Here is a 20,575-nt window from a genome sequence, read left to right as displayed (position 1 = left end):
GTAAGGCAAACTACGTAAGAAGTGTGCTCTCTGCTTGTGTTTACAGTTAGACTTATAGCAGCTTGATTAAAAAGAATTTGTGACTGTTAGTTTCTCTGCGTGTTATCATCTTGGGATCTTTCATCACTGGCCAGGATACTCAAAAACTGCAGCCGCTCCCATTCCAGTCCCAATGCACATGGACACCACGCCATACCCTCTGCAACAAAAAACACAACACTGTCAATCGGAAAAAAAGGGATCATAATCTTTTTTATTGCTAAATTTGAAGCCTGTGTAGCTAGGCTTGCAGTAATGTATTAGGTTTGTGTAATTTCAGCAATGCAGAAAAAAGAAGCGAATCATGTAATTTAAATCTAGTAATTTACTGTATAACGGAATGCAGAAAAATTCAAATAGAATTCCAAATTTGGGGGAAATAACAGTTTTCATTGGAGCCTCCTGTATGATATTATATGATTATGTATGTTCACCTCTTACGTCTGCGTTTGAGTTCATTGAGCAAAGTCACGACCTGTCCAGCACCAGTGTAGCCCAGAGGATGACCAAGAGCAATGGCTCCTCCATTAGGATTCACATTCTCCATAGGAATGCCCATTTTTTTCCACACAATACACAGCCTAGGAATATTGCGAAAGTCGCTGTTATGAATAACAGGAAAGTACTGAAAAAAAAACCTGGGGGAAATCCAAGAAAATCTATCAGTCACCTGACTGGTGAATGCTTCGTTGATCTCAAACACATCAATATCATCCACAGTCAGCCCTGCACAAACAAATGCAATAATATGGCTCATTAACAACCATTATTTTGGAATAATGAAAATGGAAAAGCTATTTACTACTTGAATATAAATGGCTCATATGAACATAGAGATACAGTGAGAGCAGGTGTACTCTCACCAGCTTGGTTTAGGGCTTCTGGGATTGCATAGGCTGGGCCAATGCCCATTACGTCTGGTGGAACACCCACAACAGCGCTCGCCCTCAGCACCCCAAAAACAGGAAGTTCCAGTTTCTCCGCTGTAGATCTCCAGCCAATTAGCAGTGCTGCTGCACCATCACTCACCTGACTGGCATTACCTGCAATGGGAAAGAAAGATTTGACTTCTGGAATTTAACGACCAAATTACGTTTCTGTGATGCTGCCAGTTTCTTTGAACGCTGGTCGCAGTTTGGCCAGGCCTTCAAAGGTAGTCCCAGGCCAGATCCCATCATCCTTTGTGACAGTAATAGTGCGCTCAGTGCCATTTTCATCCACAAATTTAGTAGTGACCGGTGTGATTTATTGATCAAACAAGCCTTTTTTCTGTGCCATGGCTGCCCTAGTGTTATAAAAGTCCTCAAATAATTAGTACTTTGAGTGCTAAATACCAACAACTAGAATGTATATACTATCCATAAACATCATAGTAACACCTACTTTTGTTGGGAACTGAGAGCAAAGTGGTCCTGTGCTTCTCTAGTGATGCCAAATCTCTCAGCAACATTCTATGAAGTTATTCTGAAAGAAAATAGAGAGAGAAAAAATGCAATGTAAAGATTAAAACAGAGTATAAAAGAAATATGGCAAGTGCCATGTCATATGAACCTCCTCTGATTCCACCTTAAAACACAAAAAAAGAAAAAAAAACTCTTTTAACTACAATACTGTATTTTATTATGGTGTGTCCCAAACTGGCCATTTTACAGGTTAACATGTAATTCTTACCTGCAATATTAAAAAGTGCTTGTAGTCCAGAAGAGCACTTCCTGTTTACACTGTAGATGGGTACAGACTCGGGAAAACCACTGAAAGGTAAAGAAAGGCTTGAATTTGCAGCCATTCAAATGTTTAGCAATATCTTGTTTTACTCATTTTACCTAAAAAACTGCGCAACTCGAGCTATCAATGCACCTGCACCAGGTTGTAGTACTTTACCTGAAAAATAGCAATAAGTGTACGAATATTAATGTTAAAGCCAGTAATGAAAATTCACTGGAAATGACTCACCCTCGGGTCTTTCAAGATGAAGATGAGTTTGTTTCTTCATCAAAACAGATTTGGAGAAATGTAGCATTACATCACTTGCTCACCAATAGATCCTCTGCAGTGAACGGGTGCCATCACGAGTCCGAACAGCTAATAAAAACATCAGAATAATCTACAAGTAATCCAAACGATTCCAATCGATCAATTAACTGCTGGCACCCATTCACTGCAGAAGATCAACTGGTAATGTTGAATTTCTCCAAATCTGTTCTGATGAAGAAACTCATCTACATCTTGGATGGCCTGAGGGTGAGTAATTTTTCATCTTATTTTAATTTTTTGTTGAACTATTCCTCGAATCACTCTTCCTATATGATTGTCATTCATATTGTGTTTTAGTGTATCTTACAATGTTTTGTCAAGGCTAGCTGTCACCTGACTTACCAACACACACATCCCCTAATAAAGAGGGTCTCAGTCCCACATCCTTCAGGACTGCACTCATCACAGCAGTGAGCATCACAGGAGCTCGTCTGGGGTAGTGTCCTAAAATAAAACAGACAGGCTTTAATACAGAATGATGTGAATATCAATATGACCGATATCCCACCTTGAAGGATCCTCTGTTTGCTCGGCCGATGGCTGTTCGTAGTCCATGAACCACAACTATATCATTGGGATCTGCAGCTGAAGCGCTGCACTGCCTCATTCACACGACAGTTTGACGACAGATATCCCGACAAAATCTGCACTCTGTGCATTTTTTATGTCAAAAATGTGGACACGAAAAAATAAAAGGATAACCGTTTATTGAGACATATATGAACTATGCTGTACATTTCTGATTATGTTTCCTGGTGAACCTTGCTTCTCTTGTCAGACTGGATATCATTGGCTAGTACGCTCTGACGTCTTCGTATGGAATTATGGGGAATGAAGTACAAATCTGAAGTCATTTGTTGTTAATTTTAAATAACCCTAAATCCAAAAGAAATCAAATAAATTATATTTTATAACGAACCTTAGAAGCATTCTTGGCACTTTTGTAAACTTTATAATTCCGAATTCTTTAAAATTCTTGGAAATTCTTTATTATTCTTATATTATGTATACATATTAAAATTGTCTAAATATCAAAATGTCAAATATTATCGATTTGACATCGTGTGATCATTTATTTATTTAAATAAATATCTTACTACAGTAACTGGCTTCATTTTAAATGTTTGGATGGCTAAAAATGAATAGTGATAAAAAGTAATTCTAACATTATAATGTACAAGTCTGGAACTCTAAATTTTTTGATTGTCTAACAATATCTATCTATCTATCTATCTATCTATCTATCTATCTATCTATCTATCTATCTATCTATCTGTCTGTCTGTCTGTCTGTCTGTCTGTCTGTCTGTCTATCTATCTATCCATGTGTCTGTTTGTTGTAGAATATTTAAACTTATTTATTTAATTTAGTTTTTATTTAATTTTGACATTTATAATTCATAGGCTAAAAATTTTGACAAATATAACTATTAAAAAAGATTTTTACTTAAAATAAATAATAAGAAAGTTTTTTATTATATATATATATATATATATATATATATATATATATATATATATATATATATATATATATATATATATATATATATATATATATATATTGACACTAATAATGTAAAATGTAGCCTTTTTAAAACGCGCTAAACACTTGCAGTGCGCTGCGCTGTTGGGGACAGTCGGCCGAGGGCGCCAGATTCGCGCGCAGCCCGAGCGTCGGTAGCCCCCGCGGCGCGTCATCGCTTCCTGAGGCTGACATTACTCTCACTCACTCGCTCCTCTGTGGAAAAACTCGGCGTCAGTCAGTGTTTGCGGAGAGGAAACTTTCTTCCTTTGACGGCGCGCAGTCGACGAGATTTGCAGCTATCCCAAGCACACACCGCTCCATCTGTTTGGATTACTGGCATCCGCGACTCCAAAAACATAATCCGCAAAGCTTCTCGGAAGGTGGATTTGTGCGGTTCCCTTCAATTTGTGCGTGACAACTGTATTCAAGTGCGCGCGGCTTCCGGATATATCCCTGTTTTGCTTTATCTCGCCATAAGCGTACGAGCACAGTTTGCGGATTTTTCTTCTTTACGGCGTTTTACTCCGTGAACTCTTTTTAAATCTCACATTGGTTTAATTCGTCTTAAATATCTGCACCAGCATGAAGATACGCCCGTAAGGTGAGTTCTATCTAGAATGATACTGACTGCACTTATATTTAGGGTAATGTTAGGAAGCAAGGATTTACTATAGAGGGTAAATTCGTCATTGTTTTGGTTACACATAATGCATTAGACTCCAGAAAGAGTTTCATGTCACCGCTATTAAAGACAGACATATTCAAGTTCATGTTGTGTTTTGTCTTGGCAGAACTTGACAATTGAACGTCTAGATATAGGCTGCATGTTCAGGAAATATGTAAGCAAAGTATGCTTATACATAGCAGTATATAAAAAAGCATGCATAAAGATTTTTCAAATGTATGGAGTTGTATTGGTTATATTGTACATTGCATAAATTCTGATGATAACAGGGTTGACCTGAATGCACACAATTATGGTAACAGGGTTGACCGCTTATGATTACTACTCACAAACTTAAAATAAAAGATTAAGTGATAAAAAAAGACCTATCCTTGAAGAGCATAAAACGTGATATTTGTATCGTTTTAACAAGGAGGAATTTGGAATGTTAACAGGGTTGAGTAAAGCCTGTCATTATTTATAGGGTGTATCTGTATGTAAAAATAAAGTTACTTTATACATATGGATGCGTTTAAAAATGTCAAATAGTAGAAGTTAGTTGCATCACAACTAGTGCCAATTAAATATTAACCAGGGACACAAATGACAGCATTTTCATTGAATGATCTATAAAAGCTAGATGACTTAAATACATTTAAAAGCCAGAGCCTATGTGATACTGATAATAATAGGGATACAAATATAGACACACAGCCACTATAATGAAAAAGGAGTTTGATTGGATGTGCTGGGATGTCCTGCTTTTTCTTGCACTTGTCCTTCGGTCAGTCACTGTACCTTCAAATATCTTTGTTTGTTTTCTGAAGATCCCTCTGCTTAATGAGTCATTAAATATAGATTATTGTTTCTGTAATATGCACAGGTCTGTCTCAGCCAAACCCTATGCCAAGAATGTTTCTTATGACATAAAGAAGGAATCTATAGATGAACTTTGTACCTTCATTGAGATAATTGCTGGGTTTACATTGAACTGAAGACACCAACCAAGTCTTTCTGAGTCATAATACTTGCCTCAGACTCTGGTGCAGTGATATTTGTGCATGAGCAGTGTTTCATAGCTATTGATATCAAGTTTTGGTTAAACTTCTAGGCAGATTAATAGCAGAAATGCAAGATGAGTAGGATAGGATCTAGTGAGTCACCTGACATTAAAGTTTATGATCTTTCGACAGGCCTGCTACACACTCGTGGAGCCACATTCTCAGGGTCTGTGTTTATGTATGCTCTGGTTAAGAGCATCTTGACAGGAAATTGAATTCGCCCTCCCTAGTAAAGGAAGGAAAAATTATTAGTCCTTCAGTTTGAACATTAGACCCCTAAAGATTTAAGTATTTCAGAAATGTGATTGCTCGCCATCACACACAAGTCTTCTTCATGTCTAATGGAAGATCTGTTCAGAGCACACAGGAACATTTCAAAGCAAATATGTTGACTTAATTTCACCCTGACTCATATTTTCAGCAATCCCTAAAGGACTATTTCGGCAGAAAGCTGTTGAAATCTGTGATGAATGACTACCTAAGATTAGGATGTCGGAGAAATGTGGTATTTTATCCTTTTGCCTTAGAGCTCATCTTTTTTTTTCGTGGCTCTAAGTCAAAGTGTTGCCTGGTCAGCCACAGATCTTCATGATGGATCATTAATTTTGGGCTTGATCTCAGCGCTAGCCGACTAGACGCAGAGGAAATCACAGCAGTCTTTATTCGCTTGCTTGAGTGATTGGACACACACGCCAAAGGGCCAGCGGTCAGTGTGATTTGAGTGGCTCCTGCAGGCTCTTTCTCTAAAGCTGTGGAAAGAACAGGGGAGGTGCTTTGCCTCAAGTTCAGTTTTAATAAAGAGTTTCAGTGCAAGACATCAAAGTGTCTAAATTTGGGTCAGGGTTTTCCAGTTCAGAACTAGTCTATTATCCGTAAAGTGTTCACCGAAGATACCATCCACTTGTGCGTTAATTAGAAATAGATTTCCTGGATTGTGATAACACAAGTTGCATTCGAGGGTTTCTTATCTAATTTCATCCTCTTAAGCACTTTGGTAGTTCCCTGTTTTAATGAGACGAAAGGAAGCCGTAATTAGGTCCTGTGTGTGTGAGACGAGATGAAATGCAGGTGAATTGCCCTTATTACAAACAGTGGGAGAAGCACTTAACGAGAGCGAGATATTGCCTTCTTATGACCCAACACAATACAGATTACTTTTGCTTTTATTCAAAATTACTTTTTTGCTTAGGTCTCCAATAACTTTCTTTTTCATCATTAGACCATAACAATAAAAACTTTTTTTTTCAAATAACAGCAAAATAGTGTATAAATATATTGATATTACATTAACAAAATAACTTAATTACATGCAAAGTACATGCAAAAGCTGTTTTTATTTAGATAGTAAAGTAGTAAAGAAACTACAGAATTTCATGAGACTGTTTATAATATCTTAATGCCACATTGTCAACATATGGTGATGATATAACAACTTAATTTGATGTAATAATTTTTTTAATATTATATATTGCTTTATTTGATTGCACTGTATCTATATGGATAGTGCTGGATATTTTCTGCCTCTGAACGATGCAAATTAAAATAGCGTTCAAGCGCAGCTTTGCTTTGTTTAAAAATCTAAATTGTGAATCAATTTGAATCATGAGTTGAATTAATCGTTACATCCCAAAAATGTATAGTTACAAAAGTTAGCAAAAATTATGCTGTGGTATGTGTTTTTTTCTGTGTTGTTTCCAAGGTGTTCTGAATGTGTTTTTTTGTGCATTCTTTGCGATTGTTAGGGTGCTGTTGGCCATAGAAGAACCATTTTGGTTCCCCAAATATTTTTTCAGTGAACAAGAGCCATTTTGTCTTATTCTAAAGAACTTATTTACACTATAAAGATCATTTTTAAGAATCGAGTCAAAATGGATCCTCTATATTTAAGAGTGAGGGTCCCATGAATGGTAAAGGATCTTCATGGATCCGTAAATGCCAATAAAGAAACCCTATTTTTAAAAGTGCATGATATTCTGGTCCTATATATGACTGAGGTCTTATAAAATTAAAAGTGCTCCTCTCCCAAAGAAGCCACTCAATTTGACATATTAGCACAAACAATGATGGATGATTAATTTTTTAAAGCACAAACTACAATAGTAATAGTGATGCTTGCCCTTAAGCATGACTTATAAAGTTTACCAGTTTCAGATGTTAAACTGGAGCAGTTTAATTCCATCTAACAGCAGTTATTGTTGTGAAACCAGGATGTACTTTGTTACTCGCAGTGAAAACCTCTACTTCCAAAAGCATCAATCACCTCCAAAAGTGAGTGATACGTGTCAGATCCCCTTTTTAACCTGTCATGGGCAGCGCTGAAACCAAAAGTGGTCTCACTGCAGGCACAGTGAAGGATAATCATTGAAATTCCACTGACGTTCAGAGCAGATTTCTGCCGTTGTAATGATTTCAGCTGCCCTGGAGACATCTGCTAGCATATATTAACTCAAATGAGCAGAAAAACAACGAAATTGTGTGCATGTGTGCGGGTGTTTGTGAGCGAGTGATGTTATACAATGATAACAACATATTATTGTGCAGATGGTGCTTGTTTTCTGTGTCTCAAAATGTATTCCTTGTGTGAAAATAATCAATGATTGCCATAAGACGGCAATTCCATCATGATGCCTTTTCGTGATTTGAGCTCGCTGTGTCTAATTGAATTGTTCAGGTCGGCCTATATCACATGCTGTTGGTCAGTCCTCTATTTATGGATATGATCAGGAGAGAGATTTTTTTGGGGGTGGGCATAACATTTAAATGACTGATATCATAATGAAGAATAAGCTGAATTAAAGCAATGAAATTCTTGAAAAAAAGAACAATTTAGGACCACTTGATTAAATATAAAACTTTTTGTTTGTTTGCTAGTTTTACTGTATTTGTTATACTTGGCCACAGGACATCACTATAGTCCGTCACACTGCTCTGGTATGATCTTAGTCCAATCTTCTTCCAGTCTTTTCCAAAGTTTGGTGACTTTAGTGGGTTTCTTAGCCATAACTTTGTCACCAAGGATTTTCCAAAGATTTTCAATTGGGTTTAGATCAGGACTCTGGGCTTGCCATGTCATTATTTCAGCTTTAAGGAATTGCTTTACCCATTTTGCAATGGACGGGGGCATTGTCCTGCATGAAAATTGCAGGTCTTAGGTGATGAATGCAGGGAAGGAACTGCATGTAGCTGCAGGAGGTTCTGATAAACATTTGCATTCACTCTGCAGTGTAGCTGTATAAGAGGCCCAACTTCTAGAAAACATCCGCCAAACCATGACACTTCCTCCTCCAACTTTCATTGACTTCAGTGTTTCCCCAGTTTGGCGACAAGCATAATGTTTCCCATCGTACCCAAATAAATGCTTTGGACTAGTTCTTCTCTCTCCACACAACATGCTCCTCAGCAAAAGGGGGCGTAGTCTTTTGATTCTTCTGCTGATGAGAGGTTTGATCACTGCAGAGTGGCCTTTCAGTCAGACATCTGTAAAATGTTAAGACACTGTATGCCGAGACCCTGTTCAGTGCTGAACTGGCAAGCAATTCCAGCTGCAGTGTTGAACCGATTGCCCATTGAGATTCTCTGCTTTATCCTGTCCTCTTGTGCATATGTCTTGACTAGCCTTCTTGGGGGACATAAATGGGTTATTGACAAAGTAAAGGCCCCGATACACTTCAAACAAAGTTTGTTTTCATTCTCCGTTTGGGGGCAAAAGAAGTTCGAAAAGGCTTAGCGACGGTATACGGTTTTCGAACTCTCCAACCCCTCTGCGCTGCTGGAGGCGGGGTGTAGATGAATGTAAACGTGTTGCGAGGCTCGCGCATATCCCCTTAACAAAACAACTATGAAATGATGAAGTGTAGGCAATCTATGTGTGAGACGGGATATTATAGACAAAATAATAATGTTAAGCAGCAGTTCATAGTCAAGTATCATGTTGCAATAAAAAAAGGACCATACCATTTCCATAATCAGTCATTTATGGGAAGTGTGAACGGCTCATAGTTTAGCATGATGTGGAAAAAAATATTGGAGTCAGTTTGTTACTTTATTAGTGTTCATTTGTTTTATTATACTGAAATTATTATTTTTTTTACACCTGTTCATATTTTATGTGGTGTAATGATTTACATTTTACATACTATACTATTGTATATTCGTTTATTGTATACTCTTTAAATTCACTTATTGAAAGAACAACGGCAGCAGCTGTATGATGGAACATTTATTTGAATTCCCTCAAATTCGCTATGGTGAGCTGTTTTGAACTGCTAAAACAAACTTAGTTTCGGCCTGATTTTGTTTGAAATAACATCATATCAGATCGTTCTTCGATTTTGTTTGAAGTGTATCGGGCCTTAAAGAGGCAATATTCTAGAAATCACAGATTTGGAAAGACCAACTTCTCTTGCCATGGCCTTCATCTGGTTTCAGTCACATTAGGACGGCTCACCATCCTGCAATCTCAGTGAAAACTGGAAAGTAAGGCTGCCAGTTAAATAAGGGGTGTCAGATAATTAAGGAATTTAGCACCAGGTGCCAGATTAACTCACAGTGAGGAGAGACATCTAACTGGGAGATATCTAAAAGTGTTCTCTAATGTTGACCAGAGTTCTTTTTCAAATTTCTCAAGTTTTTTTTATACTGTGCTTCAGAATATATTTAACTGATGAAATATATAAAAACTGCACTTTTACTCCTGTTAGGATAACTTTAAGTAGGACTAAGCAGTGACCTCAAAGTTTAGGAAATTGTAGGTTCTCTAATTTTGATGACCACTTTATTCAGTATATAATAATTTCTTAGTAAAAAAGTAAATAATAACCAAACTGCTGAGTAATATTTGAAATGTTTTGCTCACCAAAATCAAGGTCAAGTGATTCAACCAACATGCAGAAAAAAAGGAAATGATATCATCGAAAGCATCCAAAAATGACTGTATGTCGAGATAATTTCATCAATGAAATAATTTCTTTTTATAACAAGGCAAGTTTAGTTCAGGCTGTAAAATGTAAAAAGTTTTTCAAATGCTACTATATGAAACCAAACCAAGAACTTGGGTCTGTCTGCTTCTTTGTTTCCTGCAGATGTGGTTCTCTACCAAGGTGTGTAGATGAACAAGGAATCTATATTGTAGAATGTATTGTCTGCTAAGGGAGTGTGCTGGGGTAGTCACGTGTTAGTGTGTTTATTTTATATGTGTGCGTGTGCATCACCTCACCCGTGGAAAAAAAACCCCAATGCAGAAAAGTAGATTATGTGCTCAGGGTGTGAGATTGACTTGGCATTATACAAGTAAGACTCTCCTCGGTGGTCCCAAGAAGGAATTGGCTTTAGCAAAACTGATGTTGTGTCATTTCCCAGAAAAGCTGCCGCTACAACCTATGAGTCACCGGGTTGCTGACAAAGGAAGAGGGCTGTCCTTACCAGTGAGCACTGACCTGTTGGGTTTACTCATCGCAGGAACTGTGGATCGAGCCACACTCGTGGGGGCAACAAATAGAGGAGGAAAACTCCAGTTTTTGTCATTTAGATGATGTGTGTGGGTGTTTAAACATGTTGGTAAGAAAGGTCTGGCATCTGTTGACCTATTGACAATGTGGTTTTGATCATAAAGGTTATATTTTATTTTTTATTAGTGTGTCAACGTCATTTCATTCTGTTGCCCACATGGTTTCGGATTGAATGCAGGTGCATTACATTATTGTTTTGCAAAGAGAAGTTGATGTCACAACGTCAACAGCACAACTTTGAGAAGCTCAGGGGCCACAAAACAGGATCTCTTTAACCACACTCTTAATTAAAAAATGGCTGGACAATGGCATGCAAATAAGGTGATAATTATTGAACCAATACATTATACTATAAATGGGCCATTTCTTCTAAATGAATGAAAAATAAAATCCTAAGAACTAAAATTGTTTTTAATGCTTTAAGTAAATTTAGGCATATTATAATGTACAATATCTTAAAAATGCACAGTTTATGCATGTTTTCAAGAGATCACATTGAACTACATTATTGGTCAAAATCATTTACTTCTGTTCCCCACATGTTTTCCTCTCAAACCTTTATTGGATCATTTACATGTTTACACGCAGGTACACTACATCATTCTTTGGCAATGGAATCTTGATGTCATGTCTTCTATTTCCATATTTAATGCATAGCTGCATGCTCAACATTGGGAAGCTCTTTAGCCACCCTTTGAATTTTCTTATTGTAATTCATATGGTGCCAGACCAAGTCTGACTCTGGACCATACAAATAAATTCATTTAGACATTATAATATGCATATTCATTTTGAGGTTTGCAAAAATTCACATTGAACAGTGTGATTAAATGTTTAGTGTTTTATGATGGCAGCGTTCATCTAAAAGTAAAAATAAGTAAATAAGCAATAAAACAAAGTATCTGCTAATACCTAGCATGGTATCAATAAATCATGCATTCCTATGCATGGTATGATCTGTGTTATGGTTGTACAGTATATTTTAATATGGTTATACAATTGCAGGCAACACTTTACAATAAGGTTCCATTTGTTAAAATGGATTTAATGCATTAACTAACAGTGAGCAATACATTTTGTTACAGTATCAAATACAGCTATTTATTGTTCGCCAATGTTCATTAAATAACATTAACAAGTACAGCTTAATTTTAATAATTAGTAAATCCTGGAATCTACAGGAAAAATAGAAAACAGTTATTTTAAATGGAATATCTATAAAATATATTTACTTTTAAGTATTAACACTGTAAGAAGATATGTTTGTGATATTTCCGTTGAAGACGGCACATGGGCCATGGTATAGCTAGTATTGAGTTTCACTGCAACAGACCGTGAACCTTTAACAAATAGATGCAATTTCACATTAGTGCTGCTTGTGTGTTCGATTACAATCAATGTGTTGAACTTCTCTGAAAGGGAAAAAGCTTTCAACAGGCCATTAGGAGCTGCAGCTGGTGAGCCGTCCTTAAATGCATAGAAAAGCAGGAAATTCCCTACAATCCAGCTCACCTTGACTTGACTTTATTTGGAGGGGTGATGCAATATGTTGAAGAGAATGTATCATGAAAGCCGACTTCATTCCTGCCAAAAGTCCACCCTTGAAGATAGCAGCGAATGTCAGACAACCTGAATCTGTTACAGCAATGTTACAGCAACTAATTTAGCAACATTAAACTAAATGTTTAGTTTCCCATTTGCTCTTTCTTTGAATTCCCACATGATGTGGCTTTAAAAAAAAATAAAAACCTGGGAACGTTGTTGAGCTAAGCCAAGCTGCACAGGCAAACGGTGGTTTGACAACGTCAGATCGATCTATAGAGTTGGCATGTGGCATGAATGGCAGGTTGTGTGGTGGGTGCATGGGTAAGCGGGCCGCTCTCGTGCTGTGTGGAGTGAGTGAGCAGATGGGCTGGAGAGCTGGCGGTTGGTCCCAGACGCAGCGAGGGCAGAGGGGTTTAGCGCGATGCTCGCCGCCATGTTGGAGGGCCACCTGCTTTTTGGCAGCACGTCAGTCCCTCGGTGCTTAAATGTGTTTATAGCAGCCGCAAGGTCAGCGTGTTTGCGTGTGTTCCTTTTTAAATGGATTTTGAGGAGCCAAGTTGGAGATGTGACAGTATGTATCCCTCGAATCTAAAGAGATGTCCACAATGCAGTGCTCCTACATTGAAATGAAGACACAGTTGATGCTTTCAGATGCTGGCACAGTGATTGATTAATTATGTTGATTAATAAAGACATTTATGCATTTGATTATCAAGCAGTAGTTCTTAAAGTCAATGCAAAATCAAAACTTTTATTTGTTTTTATACACATTCTTGGTATGTTCATGATTCATTGGATCATTTTTGTTTTTCATGAAGTGCTCAATGAAGAGTTTGTAATCATCACATTAACAAATTGTGTCACTTTTTGCATTTGCGTTGTGTTGTGTGTTCTTCCACCCAGTATCCTTCCTCAGATGGCCTCTGAGATCTTTGGGATCTTGTGTGTTTTGTGTGCTGTACGCTGTGTGCTGCTCTGCCCTGCTAGTGTGCACTGAGCATACGCCTTGGCTTGAGCTCTGGAAACTTACAGTAAACCCTTTTGTGTTTTTGTCAGGAGCCCAGGACATTTTTTTGCGCTGACTGTTTCTGCAGAAACTCAGGGACCATGCAAGCTTCAGAAACAAAGAGGGAAAAATAAAGAGCATTGAATGAGGCTTAGAGACAGAAAAAGACGCTTTAAGAGACGGGAGGTGTGTCTGAGTTTAGATTCCCACTGAGCCAAACTCCAGTAGTAACTGGTAACTGTGTATCATCCTAAAAGAATGTCTGTGAAGCTATTAACTCTTTTCTTTTTTGCACTATTAAAAGAGTCCTTTATCAAAGGCTTTCTGGAATTAAACTTATAGGGCACATGTTCACCCTGCATTCCTCTGCTATTAAGCCATTTGCAGTCTTTTTGCATGTTTTGGCAGTATCATCACCATCAGATTTTTATAATTACAATAAACACGTGACAGTCAGATATTTACAGTCGCAATTTAAAGAAAAACTACAATTTTAAAAAAAAAGGATTCACAGAAAGACTTGAACTTGTTTTACAAGACTTGATATATTTTACAGCTTGATGTTTTTGAACATATATTATATGACACCCTTGACAAAAGCTTGTCATGTCAACTCCTTTGAACTTCAGCTGCTTTTGAAATCACATCCCATCAGCAGCAGAAAGTGCTGTTTACTCAAGACTCATCGTTTCCAGCTAGGTAATTTGACATAATCACTACAAGAGCCATCAAGAGAGAAACAGCCTCTCCGCAGCACCACCGCTATATTTGGCTCTTTTTTTACAGGCAGGCACAGATTGCTCCAATTTGTATAGCTATTTTCTGTGCAAATGTTCGTACCCTTTTCGCTGGCACTTTGTACTTTGACCCTCTTGAGTTCAGGGCTTTTTCTCGCTTTGCTGACGACTGTAATTGATCTTCTTTCTGCAGTATCTCCGGGCGACTCGTCGATATTGTTGCGTGAAGCTGACAATTATAAATGGAGAAAAAATAGACCTCATTGTCTTGGCTTTCATGTGTCAGAATATGAAAAACTGCTCTCAGATCAGCCTGTGGCTGCTGGTGACAGATTCGCTGTCTGGCATTAAAAAAGAGCTCCGTGGTCGCTACCTTTTAGCGTTCCCTCCACTTTTATCCCGCTCAGTGTGGCTTAACAATGTCTCAAGGGCAAGAGGGCACTTTGTGTCTTCAAAGACAACACCACGAGTGCCCCTCTCATCTGAAGAATGACATGAAATTAGACTGGGAGATGATGGCTGTGTTTGCTGTTGGCAGGCGGACACACTGTCTGTGGCCAGTTATGATTTACTTACATTGGACCGTTATGAATAGAACTGCATTGTGTGACATAATGCGACAAATGTGTTATTTAAAGTGGTCATGTCACAAAAAATCAAACTAAATTGTACAATTATTTTTCAGAATTTACATTTCTTTTTTTTTCATTTTGTTGTGAAAATTTCCCAAGATTATTTTTTTATTTATTTTTTTATAACTGATTCAAGTAATCAGAAATGCTTGGGTCAATGACGTCCAAGAGTGATAAGAATATCCACTATTAAAAATTTGGTTTAAAACCACAAAGTAAAAGGAAAGACATATTTTCCTTATATATATGTGTTCACCATATATATATATATATATATATTTTTTTTTTCAAAATACATTTTAAATAATTAAATAATTTTACCTTAAATTATAATTAATACTATCTTATTAATATATACAATTAATATATAATTAATAATATAAATAAAATAATAATAAAATGTATGTGTGTGTGTATATATATATACACACACACACACACACACACACACACACATACACACATTTATAATATTTGTAATATTTGCAGAGGTCCTATCGAGCACATTTTTCGCTGTTTATTGGAAAAATATATTTTAAATAAAAATAAGTATAGTTGTAATTTAAAAATAATAATTGCTATAATAATTTAAGATAATAAGAATAAGAATAGAAGAAATATAACTATATTATTTAAAATTATACTACTTAAACAATTTTTGAGGCATTTCTTTCTTAATAATTATATTTTTCCATTGTTATATCAGAACAGTTATATCAGAACAGAACCATAATTGTAACTGTAATCTTCTGTAATTTTATTACAGAAAAGATAAAAACATGCTCATAATAGAAGAGAACTGTATTCTTAATGTATTTTTATATAGCACAAAAAAAACAAGCATCATCATTGTCATTGAACCTGACAGTCATTTTCTGTAAATTTTGCAATTGGGTGGAGACACACTGAACCATGAATGTTATGTAAATCCTCTGTGATGTTGCAGCATTGGCAGAGGCATGTAGGGGGTTTTTGGATCTCTGTTATTACCATTTTCGTCTGTTTGTTAGTACTTCAAGTTAATTATGTCTCAAATTTACTAATTCACTCTGTTTATGTTGTGTTTGCAGAGTGGAGATTTTCTCTGATGAAAGGAGTCGAGCGCTCCGCTCGAGTTCACTAGGGTCACTTCCGGATGATGACAGTAAACATGGGTAAGCTGTCTTCTCTCTCTCTCCTGGTCTCACACACAGGCCTCTTCCCCTTCATAGCGTACACACTTCCTGTAAACAGTTCCTCAGAGCACAGCGGAAAAAAAAAGAGACACAGCTATAGAAACATGTTTAAACATATTCCTAACTTGGCCCATCTTGGGATCATTTGTTTTTAAAGCTCTGTTGTGTTAAAACGCCTCAGCAGTTCTCACAGACGTTAAACATCAAAAGAATATTTCTACATAAATTGCCTGTTTCTCCGTTTTTTAAACGTTTGTGCACTGCACTGGGGGACATGGTAAAAATTCAACATCTGTTTTAACCATAGTAGTGAAATTATTGAAAGATTCCCCCGTGTGTTCATTTCATTGTAACATTATGGTAAAGAAAATGAAGTAAAATGATTTACACCTTTAAAAATGTCGATTTTTAACAGTTTGTCTGATATATTGTGATGTAATGGGTACATTAAACAGCACTGCACTGTCAAATTTACTCATGGTAGAAACTGACAGGTTAATACTGACCTCACAGCGCTGAAACTTACATCATCAAAGGTGATTGTGTCGCTTAGTTCCACATAATTGACTTTGCAACATGCCAGAGCGCTTTTAATGTACACCTCATTATGAGAGCAAAGAGAAGCGCAACTAAATCCTGAGGAAATGTTGCATTGTTATTGTTGTTGTATGATAACACTGGCTATGGTGTCATTTATTACTGAGGATTACATTCAGGTGAAGTTTATTAGTGAGTGTGGGTTTGTTTTCAATGGCACAGTTCACAACAACGGATTGCATGCTTGTCATTGAAAAATAATAGTCAGATCACATTAATACTTGAACAACACATCTATGTGATAAAAATTTCATACAAACTGTTTGCCAAATTGTGACTGTGTGATTAATTGAAATGTACTCCTGTCATTTGAATATTCTTGACTCTGTGGCTGTTTTGACAGATGGCGGTCTCCAAAATGGACCTGGACAGCACAAGAACTCACAAGGTTTGTCATTTTTTTTACACTTGTTTTATATGCATTAATGTGTTTACTACAGAAAACTGAGGATTCCAAAGAAGTGTCGGCGTCAATGTGTAGTGTGCGGTGGTGACCTTGTCTACAGAGGTCATGATAATGAGATGGTGGCACAGTTACCACAGCAAAAAGCAAATAGAAAACACACCCCTGAAACTGTTACATCATCTGCATTATTCTCTCGCTAAACATGAACTCTGTTTCAATAGGGCACAACTGTACAAGGCGGGTCTTACGAAGCCTGTCAAAAACACGTGTGGTCATATATCACCTCCAAATGAAAACAAAAGATATATGTATTTGCATAAAGAACATGAAGCCTGCTTTGGGATGTTTTGCATTGTGGCATCATTTTCATGCCAGCTAAGAACTTTAACCATCAATTCATGTACTATAATCTCATTATCATTACCATAATGCAGAAAAAAGAATGATATATTACTTAAATGTTAAAGTATTTAAATATGACTAGTATTTGTTATGCTGTCATTTAACATGCATATTTAAATGTAAAACAAAAAGAAGTTGTATTCAGATTGGGTGATTTTTCATTACAGTAATGAGAATTATAATTGAAAGATAATGAGAATTACAGACGAAACATAAACTGAATCATCTTGACATATTTGGGTAAGAATGGGGCAGATTTTGGATAGTTCTGGATAATTACATGACATCTGTCATCTTTTATTCATTCCTCAAGTTGTTCCAAACCTGTATCATTTTTTTTGTTTGATTGTTTGGACCAAAGGTGATATTGTGTTCCTGTAGCTCAATTGGTAGAGCACTGCGCTATCAAGCACAAGGTTGGGGGTTCGATTCCCCGGGAACACATGATAGGTAAAAATTGATAGCCTTAATGCACTGTAAATCGCTTTGGATAAAAGCGTCTGCTAAATGCACAAATTTGAATTTATTTATATTTAGAAGAATGTTGGTAAACAAACCATTTCTGGCAGCTACTGACTTTCAAAGAAAGGAACAATATACTAACAGTTTAGTTACCAACAGCATCCTTCAAAATATATTTTTTGTGTTCAACAGAAGCAAGAAAATCATAAATGTTTGAAGCAAATCGAGAGTGAGTAAATGATATACAAAATTTTCAATTTTCGGGTGAACTGTCCCTTTAAATTTTATTAAATTACTGTAAAACTGCAATTGTTTCTTTATGCAAATAATTTCTTTGGTTTGATTATTTGCTTATCTTGTGGATTTCAGGGTAAAATATGATCCAAAGTTAAGAGATTACACCTGGTTATCTGAGTTTCTGCTTTTGTACAAAACAGGCAGGGACACGTGGGGTATTTTGGTATTAGACAGTGGAGCGCGTGTTGCTCTAATCTTGTTGAATGCTTTAGTGGTGATGTGTGCTGCAGCGCTGGGGAAATCCCCTGTTTCTTCATTGACTTCAGCTCTGATCACATCACATTCGAAGAAACCTTTTCCACATGTGCTCTTGATTCATGATGTCAAAGACAGAAGAAGTAACATTACATTTAAAACCTGTCAGTATTAATACAAACAAAAGATTGTGAGTTTATATTTACAGTTGCATGTGTAGTTCTTTATGGTGGTGTTCGTGGGAAGCTTTGGTAGAGAGACTTTGGCTCGTTTTAGTGTCTGTGGTTTGTGTACAAAGTATATGTGTTTGTGGATGAGTGATGTCATTGGTATGCACTTCTGGGCTGTGTTGTATGGTTGTTTTAAATGTTTAGATAGATGTGTTTTTCTCCCACAGCTGGCCTCACATCGCTTTTCTCCTGCTCACTTCCTTTAAACTATGTTTGTACTTTTGTTCCTTTTCATCTTCTTGACATGATCATCTGTCATCATGTCAAGTCAGTGTTCTCTGAGAAATATAATGGAAACATTGACACTCAGCAGACAGCAGACTGCCATGGTGTTATCGCAGTGACTCATCTTATCTTCACATCAGTATGAAGTAAAAGAGGGACGACGATCCTCTTACAATTGCGTCATTCCAGCCAGAGCACCTCTTTCCACTGTTTACAGATGATACAAAAGCTCAAACCACAAACACATAAGCGCTAGCAGAGCTTTTTGTGCTTCCGATATATTCTGTTCTGTTAAATTTTATTTAACTAGATTCTATTTGGTTTAATCAAGATTCTGTTTGATTCAGTTAAAGTCTGTTCTAGTAAATTCTATTCAAGATTCTTTTCAGTTTAGTAAAGACTTCTGTTTTACTTGATTAGATTCTATGAAATTGAATTAATATTCTATTCAGTTTAGTAAAGATGCGGTTCAGTTAACTTACATTCTAGTCAATTACATTCCGTTCACAACAATTCTATTTGAAGATTCTATTCAGTTCAGTAAAGACTCTCTTTGATGAATTCACATTATTTTCAGTTACTTTCTATTCAAGATGATTTGATTTGATACGATTCTATTCATTCTTCTCTGTTCTGTGTTATTTGATTAGATTCTATGAAATTTAATTAAGATTCTATTTATTTTGGTTATGCTCTAATCAGATTATATTTTATTATTTTCTATTTCTATTAGATTAATTAAATTAAGATTGTACTGTATTTGCGGCATTTCCACAAATGGAAAAGCAGTTATGATGAGCTGTCCATTAAGTGTTATTAACCTCAAAAGTATGGTATAAAATCTCAAAACTTGACTTATGCACATATATGAACACTGTGAAATTTGAAACATGATAATCAAGGATTGTTTTTCAGGGTAAAGAATGATATTGGGTTAACAATTGTAGCTATAAAAAGTATAACAAATATAAAATTCTATTTTATTCTAGTCTAGTCTTGTTTTCTGTTTGATTTGATTACGATTATGTTTGTTGGATTTCTTCACAGTTATTAAAACAGGTTATGATCTGAATTTTTCAGTGTTATAAACCTCATAAATAGTGGTTGACCAATATATCGCCAAGGCCGATACATTTTTATGCTTGGCCGATATGTTTGAGGCGGGACTTTTATTTTGACGGCGCTGAGAAAGGCAGCACCTGAGCACACAGTGCTCACACTCTCTCTCTTGTTCACTGTCGTCCAGTGGTGTCAAAAGTATTGACATTCATTACTTAAGTAGAAGTATAGATACTAGGGTTTAAAAAGACTTTTGTAGAAGTTGAAGTATCAACTCAAGCTTTTTACTCAAGTAAAAGTGTAAAAGTACTGGTTTAAAAAACTACTTAACAAGTATAAAAGTAAAAGTAATGTAAGGGAAAAAAATGCCATTTAGAACAAAAGCTTAGGCCGCGCCACAGGGGCCTATTGTGCACTACCCCACCTCCTCAAAAAAACATTATTCTAAAAGCCATAGGCCATAATGACTATAATGTTATATTAAAAAGTTCATGTTGAAAAATTTGGGATGCACTAGGCTACCTGTTTCAGCCGCATATGCCCATTGAAAATGAACGTACTTTAGTACAATGCAAATACATTAAAGAACTAGAGATATGATGACTAGTTGCCTAGGGTGACCATATGAGCCATTTTCCCAGGACGCGTCCTTGCCAGAATTTCTATATTGCCTAAAACATCCAAAGTAGTTTGACCAATAACATGCAGGTATGTTACATAATCAACCAGTCGTGGCGTGTGATAAGGTGAGATCTACAGAGAACGATCAGAGTAA

The 20,575-nt window shown here is 36.4% G+C and overlaps 2 protein-coding genes across 2 annotated transcripts in view; one reads left to right on the top strand and one right to left on the bottom strand.

Moving 5' to 3' along the window:
- Positions 1–123: 123 nt before the first annotated feature.
- Positions 124–1,560, bottom strand: acaa1 (acetyl-CoA acyltransferase 1). The gene is given in 5 exon segments (XM_059524042.1): positions 124–199; positions 474–601; positions 603–620; positions 710–765; positions 903–1,560. Coding segments are annotated over 5 exon segments (693 nt in total). The 5' UTR covers positions 1,318–1,560.
- A 2,152-nt stretch (positions 1,561–3,712) lies between these two features.
- Positions 3,713–20,575, top strand: part of map3k22 (mitogen-activated protein kinase kinase kinase 22) — a 59,656-nt gene continuing 42,793 nt past the window's right edge. The window contains exons 1-3 of the mRNA XM_059524626.1: positions 3,713–4,201; positions 15,823–15,906; positions 16,868–16,912. Of these exons, the coding sequence (XP_059380609.1) occupies positions 15,888–15,906; positions 16,868–16,912 (64 nt within the window). The 5' untranslated portion in view covers positions 3,713–4,201; positions 15,823–15,887. The remainder of the gene's footprint in view (positions 4,202–15,822; positions 15,907–16,867; positions 16,913–20,575) is intronic.

This window comes from Carassius carassius, chromosome 35, assembly GCF_963082965.1.
Source record: "Carassius carassius chromosome 35, fCarCar2.1, whole genome shotgun sequence".
Taxonomy (NCBI): domain Eukaryota; kingdom Metazoa; phylum Chordata; class Actinopteri; order Cypriniformes; family Cyprinidae; genus Carassius; species Carassius carassius.
The sequence above is the reverse complement of the archived record's forward strand: the minus strand, read 5'-3'. Positions and strand labels throughout refer to the sequence as shown.